Source organism: Chrysochloris asiatica, unplaced genomic scaffold, assembly GCF_000296735.1.
Source record: "Chrysochloris asiatica unplaced genomic scaffold, ChrAsi1.0 scaffold00007, whole genome shotgun sequence".
Taxonomy (NCBI): domain Eukaryota; kingdom Metazoa; phylum Chordata; class Mammalia; order Afrosoricida; family Chrysochloridae; genus Chrysochloris; species Chrysochloris asiatica.
Genome location: NW_006408525.1, coordinates 15,026,174 through 15,036,209, shown reverse-complemented (window position 1 = coordinate 15,036,209; position 10,036 = coordinate 15,026,174). Strand labels below are relative to the sequence as shown.

General features: G+C 44.4%; 1 protein-coding gene across 1 annotated transcript in view; it reads left to right on the top strand.

The window, feature by feature from the left end:
• The first annotated feature begins 1,511 nt into the window (after positions 1-1,511).
• The window catches only part of TOM1L1 (target of myb1 (chicken)-like 1), a 50,349-nt gene continuing 41,824 nt past the window's right edge, over positions 1,512-10,036 (top strand). The window contains exons 1-3 of the mRNA XM_006832412.1: positions 1,512-1,570; positions 4,859-4,943; positions 6,549-6,627. Coding sequence (XP_006832475.1) covers positions 1,513-1,570; positions 4,859-4,943; positions 6,549-6,627 — 222 coding nt within the window. The 5' untranslated portion in view covers position 1,512. The remainder of the gene's footprint in view (positions 1,571-4,858; positions 4,944-6,548; positions 6,628-10,036) is intronic.

Genomic DNA, 10,036 nt, shown 5'->3' with positions numbered 1-10,036 from the left:
AGAGTTGTTAAGTGCCTTCGAGTTGGTTTTGACTCATGGCCACCAGTCCAGTGCTTATTCTACAGCGCTACATCAGTCACAATGGTTGTTACATGTCGTGGAACCGATTCCCACCCATAGGGACCCTGTAGAGGGTTTCCAAGGAGCAGCTGGTGAGTTTGAACCACTGACCTTGCAGTTCAAACTGACTTTGTAGTCTGATGCAGTAGCCCACAGCGCCGCACCAGGACTCCTCAGTCACAATGTTGTTGTTGTTAAGTGCCGTCGAGTCCATTCCGACCCATAGCGACCCTATGTAGGGTTTCCAAGGAGCAGCTGGTGAGCTTGAACCACTGACCTTGCAGTTCAAACGACTTTGTAGTCTTGGGCATTAGCCCACAGCGCCACACCAGGACTCCATAGATTCCCCCATAATCTCCTTCACCACCAATTCTTGGGCCAAAAACTGAATTTGTGGGACTGGCACTGAGATGAATGCAGGAAGCAAAATCTGAGGGAACACGTGAGCTAACTGGGCACCTGGAGACACCCACACTCTAGCAGGCTGAGGCCTCCCTGGGACCTCTAATCTGATGTTAATTGGGTGCCAAGTAATAGGAACTAAAATCTGGTTCCATAAAGGTAAACTGAAAAGGGTTTGTCCTCCTGAAGTAGGAATTACATTTCAAAGCAGTTCGAAGGTCAAACACATGCCTTTTTTGAGCGAAAGAAAACCCCTCTCCCCTTCTCATAATCTGACTGGAAACCACAGCTCCCCGGAGGTACTGTTAGAAACCAAGAGTGTGCTTGGTGGTGACCTGTGCTCCCAGGAGAAAAAGGGAGAAAAACAAAGGGCCGCAACACCTGGGCTGCACCCGCAGCCTAATGCTTCCTTATCCAGGCACTTCAGTCCCTTCGGTTTTAAAAGGCCGAAACAGGGAACACACCTCCTCTCCCGGATCTCTGGGGCTGAGGGGTAAATATTCCCAGTTATTCCATGCACTCGGTGATCAAATATTATTTGGTGGGTGCCAGGCACTGACCTAAGTGGTTTACAACCTTCCCTTAATTCTCATAATATTCCTGAGATTTGTGCCACTAACCCTGCACTCCCTTCGGTACAAAGGGCGGCAAAAGAGGCGCAGAGAGAAACAGCAATTACCCTGGAAGCAGCAGGGTCACAGCCCGGGTCGCTATTTCTCCAGCCGTGGCTCTGCAGTCTGGAGGCGACACCACGCCGCTCCTGCAGGCGACGCTCGGGACCGCTGACCGCCAGGTCCCACCCGAGCCCCGCCTTCCTCGAGTCCCATCGGCCGCACGGCAGGTGCGCTGGGAGCTCCGCAGGCCCCGCCCCCGGTCCCCGCCCGCCTGCCCGTGCCTGCGCCCCGCAGCGGCTGGCTGCGCCGCTCGGCCTCCGCCTGAGCCCCGGGAGCTTTCGGGCGAAGAGGAGGAGCCAGGGGTATCGAGCGGGTGGAGTCGGGAGCGGCCGAGGCGAGGAGGCGGATTTCCTGGGTTCGGCTCTCTGGGACGATCATGTCGTTTGGGAAGAGTCACCGGGATCCCTACGGGACCTCCGTGGGCCACCTCATAGGTAAGGTGGCGTGGACCGAGACGCACGGGCACCCTTCCCCATTCCTCCATTCTCAACTTGCGAAGGACCGAGGGAGAGCAAGTTTGAGGGAATTCGCCCGTGCCCCGCCCCCGCAACTTTCCCAGGGCGCCCACGTTCCAGCTGGCGCCGTCCTAGACATTTCTATCTTAAGGAGCCTTCCCAGAACCTGCTCCTCATATGTGCTTCTTGGGGCAGAAACTGGGCAGGTGAACTGCGGGGTCCAGGAGTGGAGTTTGGGCCTCTCCCAGGAGAGACCAGAAACTTCTCTGCCTGGGAAAGCTTTTTCATTACAGATGTGGGAAAGGGAGGCTCTGGGAGTTTGGGGGATGTCACCTCTTTGTGAAGCCAGGTCAAGCCAAGCCTGGTGTCTGGCACTGAGCCCGTACAACCTTTGTTACCTTTCTGGGAAAACGAAGAGCATAAAGAACGTTCCACTGTGGAGTCAGGGTGCCGGGGCCACTGGGGACCAGCAGTTACCTACCTGTGGCTGCCCTTGGCATAAATTGGGCAAAAGCAGGAGCCTGTGACTATACAGTTTGCCTGCACCAGCTGGGCTCTGTCACTTCTCCCTGATTCCTCCCTTGGGAAGTGGGTGTGGTACCGTGCATTTAGTGGGGTGATGAAATCCGGAGAACTTGATAGTGACAGCAAGGAAGCACAGGTTTGAAGAGTTTGGGGCCTAGTTCAGTTAATTGAGTGCCGCACTGAACAGGCCACCTAACCTGAATCTTAGTTGCCACATCTTAGTAAGATGGCAAGAGTAACTTACATACAGGATTTTTTAAAGAAGAAACACATTTTGAACTATCGATGGCTAATCCATATTGCACTGCCACCGCCACTGTTGTGTACCATCCAGTTGGTTTCTGCTCACAGCCCCCCTGTGTAGTGTTTCCTAGGCTGTAAGTATTTACCCAAGCCAATAACCTCATATGCATCTGAAAGTTGGACAGTGAATATGGAAAACCAGAGAAGAATTGATGCATTTGAGAATGCGGTGTTGGAGGAGAATATTGAAAGTACCATGGGCTGCCAAATGAACCAACAGATGTGTGTTGGAAGAAGTACAGTCAGATTGCTCCCTGGAAGCCAGGATGGCTAGATTTTGTCTTTCATACTTCGGACATGTTGTCAGGAGGGACTAGTCACTGGAGAAGGCTATCATGTTGGGTAAAGCGGAGGGTCAGAGAGAAAGAGGAAGACCCCTAACAAGATGGATTGACACAGTGGCGGAAGCGATGGACTCAGGTATGGCAACGATTGCAAGGTTGGCCCAGGACCAGGCAGTGTTTTGTTCTGTTGTACGTAGGGTCACTGAGTCAGTACCAACTCAATGGTACCTAACAATAACAGCAAGTATTTATGGGAGCGGAAAACCTCATCTTTCTTCCCTAGAGCAACTAATAGATTTGAACTACTAACCTGTGGTTAGTAACCCTATGTGTAATCCACTGTACTACCCGGGTTCTTTTCCATATTGGACATTGGATATATTAAAAAGAGCCATGAGTAGGAGTATTCAAACTGCATCTTCGTAGGCAAAAGTGACTTCAGCCATAAAACAAACAACCCAGTTACCTCTGTTCACTTCTAACTCAGCGTGACTCCATGTGTTCAGAGTAGAACTGTATTCCATAACCTTTTTCCTTTCTTCAGAGGTTATTGTGGGCTCAAGTCTTACATGGAAGACTTACACACTTAATCATTTGTGCCATCCCCAAGACTCAAACTTCAGCAATCTTTCTGATTATTTAATGTTTTAATCATTTATGGACTCCCAACTTTGTGCTGGACCTGTACTAGGCAGTATGGTCTCAAACCTCATGGTTTAAGTCACAGACTTATAGGGAAGATGGACATAATGTTGTAGTAACTACAATACAGTACCTTTGCAGCCAGAAAAATATAAAATACAGGTATGGCAACGATTGCAAGGTTGGCCCAGGACCAGGCAGTGTTTTGTTCTGTTGTACGTAGGGTCTGTCCTCTGTGCTCTGTCCTTTGCCCAGGCTTTTATAGAGTGAATAGGAGTGTTCTAGGAAGGTAAGGGGAAGAACAAAGAATGGAGAGGGAACATCTAACAGAAGAAACAATACTTGTACTTAACAACTTGAAGTTGGTCAGCTTTGTCTTGTTGTTATGTGCCATGGAGTCGATTCCGACTCATAGTGACCCTGTACAGGGTTTCCTGAGACTGTAAATCTTTACGGGAGCAGAAAGCCTCATCTTTCTCCCGCAGAACAGCTGGTAGTTTCGAACTGCTGACCTTGTGGTTCGCAGGCCAATTCGTAACCACTACGCTACCAGAGCTCCTTTCAGCTTTGTCTATCCAGTGCTAAATTCATCTCTTTTTTCCTAGAGAGGAAGCAAGCTACGCTTTGGGATTCCCCTAACCAACCAAGCACTTACTCTTTCTTCCCCTTCATTATCCTTTTTTTAATTATTTTCTCTCCTTGACTTCTGTCCATCACCACCCCTCTACCCCAGTCCTGTGATTTCTTGAGGAGTCTCTTCTCTTGTAGGGAAGATGTTAAACTGGTTCACACTGAGTCTTCAATGACCCTTCCCAGAGAACCTTTTATTCTTAAAGGAGCCAATTCTTTAATGATGAGATTAAGTACAGGACAGCTTTCGTTAGTACAGTGCAGGGAAGGATCTTGCACCACTGCAAAAGGATACAGGCAAATTCAGTTCTGATATTTCTCTCATTCTCTCCCCTCCCACCTCTTCCCCAGAATAAATGAATTTTTAAAAAAAAGAAAGAAAGAAAAAAAGCACTGGGATTAAACAGATGTAAATTTGACTCCTTGGTCTACCTTTTACTAGCTGTATGACTGACTTTGTATTGTGTAATTTTCTTAACTTCCCTGAACTGTTTCATTACCTCTAACAGTGGGTTAAATGAGATTGCGTAATGAGATAAAATACTTAGCATCATGCTGTTTACTTTGTAGGCAGGTGATCCATAAGCCATCGTTTCTTTCCTTGAAAGAATTTGCCAATGGAGATACACAGCCAGCCTGCCCTGGAGCTGTGGCCTTTGCTGGGCCCACAGTCTCTACCAATAGGTCACTCATTACTATTGCAACAGCAGCACTCTGGTTGGTGCCTGAATTTACTGGGAATTGTTCACAGGAAAAACTATCAGTGTGCCTTCTGTTACTGTAAACTGAAGGGCTCTTGCTCATTAGCCCCATGTGGATTATTTCAGGAAGACCAGGCATTGTTTCTTTAGTTGTAGTCTCAACATAATGACTTTCTCTGCAGAAAAGGCTACATTTGCTGGAGTTCAGACTGAAGACTGGGGCCAGTTCTTGCACATTTGTGACATAATCAACACCACCCAGGACGGGTGAGTACACTGTGTTGTTTGTACGCTTGCCTCCGATAAGCAGCTTCAGAACCACAGTGCAGTTGTCTCTTGGAATCTCTTTGATTTTCTTGTTGAGTGTTTTCATCATCCCCTAGGGCAGTGTGGATTACCCAATAAACAAGGTAAGCACAGGCATACCTGTGCTTACTAATCTGTAGTGAACAATTTTACATTCTCTCACCACATCAAAGATTCTGCTTTGAGACAGCTGGCATCTGTCTCAAAAGGTATATATACTTTTTTATTGCTTTAGGAATTCCTTTGGCCCCGTTTGCAAATACTTTATGTTAATGTAACTGAAAAAAATGTTATCAAGACACCAGTTGACTTTCTGGTGGTGCTCTGTCTTTGGGCAGCCCTCGTGGTTTACCCAGAGATAATGGAGCAGTTTTGTTTTCCTTTCTCTGTCACAGGATAAATTTTATTTTCCTTAGAATACTAGCTTCCCAGTGGTCATGCTACACTCTTAAACAATGGGCTGTTTCTCTTTATACTTTTTTTTTTAACTTAAGAGAATAGAGATTATGATTTTTTTTTTTTTTAAAGCCTAGAAGTTTGAATTTACTTTTGAATTACAGGTATTATCAGGGATACAGAAACCCTACTGGCACAGTGATTAAGTGCTCAGCTGATAACTAGCAGGTCAGCGGTTAGAACCCACTAACCAGTCTGTGGGGGAAAGATGGGGCAGCCTACTTCTGTAAAGATTGCTGTTGCTGTTAAAATGCCGTTGAGTGGGTTCTATAGATCGCAGCCTTGGAAACCCTGTGGGTCAGTTCTGTTCTGTCCTACCGCATTGCCTTCAATCAGGATCAACTTGATGGTAATAGGTTTTGGCATAAGGGCTACATAAAATGCTGTTATTTTTTCTGTGCCTATTCAAGTGATACCTGATAGCAGAAGAGTCTCACTTATGTTGCTGAAGAAAATGTTTCACTTAATTGCTAATCATCTATCAGTGAGAAGTGTTAATGGTTGTTCCTTTTTAGCATTTATCACGTTTTTCCTATAACCATGTGTATCATATTTTATTTTTCTGTCAATCATTTCCTCATTAATAATACCAATTTCTTCATTGATAATACAAACAAAAAGGCAATCAACCTTGTAATGATAAATTTTTTTGCTTTGTAACATCAAATTGTAGCATCAGAAGTTGAACTAGTTATAATTCCTCCTCTGTCCCTGATCTATATAGGTCGGAAATACTAATAGTATAAATTAAAATGAAATAACTTCATTGTTTTAGGAATTGCATTCCCTGTAAACTGTTTCTGTGTGTTAATACAGAAAAAGGAGTATGACACATTTCACTTTAGTGCTTTCTAGGTAACTGTGTACGCTTTCGTGTAATTCTTGTATATGATTCTCACAATACGACAGGTGGTATTATTTGCCTATATCCATGAGAAAGCTTAGACACATGAAGTTAAGCAGTCTTCCCAGGGTCATACAGCAGAACCAAGACTAGAACTTTGGTTTCCTTACCCATTCCTTTTTTTCAACAATGTGTATTGTTTTTCAGAGACTGCTTGTTTTCAGCAAATGCCTAAACTGGTGGTTTCACTGTATTTGTTGCTATAGGCCAAAAGATGCAGTAAAAGCTTTGAAGAAAAGGATTTCCAAAAACTACAATCATAAAGAAATCCAACTTACTTTGTCAGTAAGTACTTTAATGTCATAAGTAAAACATTAGGAATTCCCAAGCTATACTTTTATTTTTAGTGTTGGGCATAAAAGAAAAAAAAAAAAAAAGAATTTTCTGAGATAATTTAGTAAAAATTATGACAGTCATATTCAGTGTAAGTTAAAACTGTTCGTGTATTGGATATTGCAGAGCAGAGAGAGTTTAGTTGAGGATAGTAACATTTAATTTAATTTCTTAGGAAGAGAGTTTTCCAGGAAAATTAATTTTTTTTTTCCCAGGAACTAGTGGTTAAAAACTTGTAGTGAGCCCATCAAGAAGTTTGTGTGTGTTCACTGCGAATTGAAGATGAGAGCACTGAAGACTTGAAAAATGCTTCCCCATTAGCTTTCTACCTTATTTGAAAACCTTTGTGGAATCCTGACATACTGCCAGCTCATTAAATTCAACCAAGTTTCGTTGCCTAGTATACTTTGGAGAAAATGTTCTTTGTTGATTTAAGCAATTCTTCTTGGTGTCCTATTTTCTGATTTGGGTGTGGAGGGTTATTTGATGTGTTTCTTTCCATTCCCTGTACCTCCATCCTTGGCCATATGACCCCTTCAGTCACTTGGGTGAGTTGCCCTTTTTACTGTGGTATGTTTTGTTTGCGAGACCTGCCTGCTGTGTGGCTTTCTAATTTCTACTGCACGGCTGTGACTGATTACTTTACTAATCAGCCAGTGTCACACTGCTCTTTAGAGCTTTGGGAGTGTTTATCAAAAGACTGCTATTTGGGGCAGATGTGCAAATGGCTTCCATTTTCTAGTTTCATGTGGAAAAAAATTTATCACATCTTGCATACTTGAAGAGTAGTAACTAGAGGAATGAGATGGAATGACTTGAACAATCTTAATGACCCCATGACTGAGGAAACTCTTAAAGTTGGGGTTTGAATATAGGTCTAGAGGTATTTCTCTCCTTCACCTATTTTTGATCTCCTCCTGTCCTTTACTTATAGTTGCTACCTCAGGAAGGTCATCAAATGGAAGAAATTATGGGGGGAGGAATAAGGTAGAAATACAAGAAGACTGGGCTAATGACAGAAATAAACCTCTGACTGATACTATCAAATTTCTTACCTGCTTGCCATTTCACAGAGTAAAACACTGAGACTAAGAGAGGTTAAGTGACTTTTTTTTTAATAAATGTTTTATTGTGAATTATGTGATAGTTTACATGGGAGAACATTAGTTTTACATGCATCCTATCATATATCGTTACATTGCCATGATTACAATCCCCTCTATGCATCTTCCAACAAGCAAAGGATACACCCTGCAAGCCTGCACCTCGGTCATCAGCACACAGCCCCTCTCCCTCCCTGGGGCTAGAGTACATAGCCGCTCCATCTCTCCATGTCATTGTCTCTGCCTCCATCTCTGGCGACACTGTTTCTCTGGGGAGGGTCCCGCATTCCACTCTTCTCCTTTGATGGTTCCAGGGATCTCAGCTCCTGGACTGCAAAGTCAACCACTCCCTTCCTTTTGCTACCAAAGCATCTACCTTTACATTTCCAAGCCTCACAGTCAGTCCTGATAGCAATTATTAACTATTGTACCACATGAGTGCTATCCCCATCTCCTTTCATCAGTCCTGCCCAGACAGATTGGATGCTATTCAAGCCCTCGGAATCTAGGCTCCCTCTTGAAAGCATGTAAACCAGTCACTTCTTGCCTTTGTAGCCCCCCCACCCCATTTGAGGTAGCCAGTGTCCAAGTTTCCCGTCCCTGTCTGCCTTGTGTACCGAATGGGTGGGAATGATCCTCGCTGTAAAGATTTGCTCCCTCTTTTGAGCTATTTTGAGCTACTGCATCCATAGCTATAGGTCAGGTTCGTCAAATTGCATCAGATTGCTCTTTTTTTCTTCTTTCTTCTAGTTGAGCTCTTATCCTCCAGCCATCTGCAAGTGTGGGTGGGTGTTCTTGTGCATATCCCCTTGCTTCTTATCAGCTGGACGCTTCATTCTCCACTTTAGTCCTCTGTGGCTGTGTCACTGACTCTGGGCCCAGGAATCCCCAGGTCTTGCTATACTGCTGACCAACCAGCTCTCCACCCATGTTCACAGGAGTCTTAAGGAATGTGGTAGGACTTAGCTCTCAACTTCATTGCTGTTTTTCCCTTACTTCCCCTTATCAGTGACCAATGTGGTCACCAGTCAGACTGCATGTCTGCTCCTGTATTCCCATTGAGTCTCAGTCTTGGAAGGGGGTTTGCCCTGAGGGGACCCAACCACTTGTCTTGATGTCTCCTGGGCGAGCAACTTGCTTGTCCTTGTAGTAGTCAGTCAGACTGCCATTATTGTTTTATATTTTTCCTGTCAGTCTTTTTTTCAAGAAGTATCTTCTGTTCTTCTAGCTGTTTGAAGCTGGTCTGCTTGTCTTTTCAAGTGGAGATTTCCCACCTCAGAAGATTCTGGATAGGGTTCAGGATTCCACCTATGGTCTTATGCAATGCAGAGGCTCTGCAGGAAGCCTCCTTCACTGGGCACATTGTAGCCCCATTTTAGGTATTCCAATCGGTTATAGGCAAAAGATAGATTTAAAAGATTTCTATGCTGATATTTCCAGCTATTCCTTTCTCTCCCCCTCAAATTTCTATTTTACAATGGTATGCAAAGGGAAACCAAGATTCAAAAGACAGCCAAGCATCTTAACATTACTTCCCCCCTTTTACCCACTCAAATCATGCCTCAATCCTTGTATCCCAGAGCCCTGTTGTTCCAAGGTTGTACATACATCATAATTTACCTCTGTCCTACTTAGCCCATGCAAACCTGCCTAACTGTTCTCCCATCTGCCTTATTCTTCCATTTCCCTCCCCCTTCTTGTGTATTGCCCCCCTCCCCAGCACCCAAACTATCCTGTGTCTATTCCCATCCCTGTGCTCCACCTTCCCCTAACCCCACTCCCCACATCCCGGTAACCAGCAACAAATTTCACCCCCTTTTAGTATGGGTTCTTTCTCTTACACTTTTATAATAGTCCTATGCAGTATTTCTCCTTTAGTGACTAATTTCACTCAACATAATGTTCTCAAGGTTCATCCATGTGTGTGGTGGCTTATAGCTTCCTTGTTGTTCTTCAAGGTAGCATAGTATTCCATTGTGCATATATACCTACCACAGTTTGTTTATCCATTCTTCAACTGATGGGCATTTAGGCTTTCTCCATCTTTTTGCTATTGTAAACAGTGCTGCTCTTGACATTGGTGTGCATGTATCTACTAGTGTTATGGCTCGTATTTCTTGTGGGTAAATACCAAATAGAGGAATTTCTGAATGGTGGTTACAAATTGGGCTGCTAACCTCAGGGTCAGAAGTTCAAAACTACCAGCTGTTCCGTGGGAGAAAGATGAGGCTTTCTGCTTCTGTAAAGATTTACAGCCT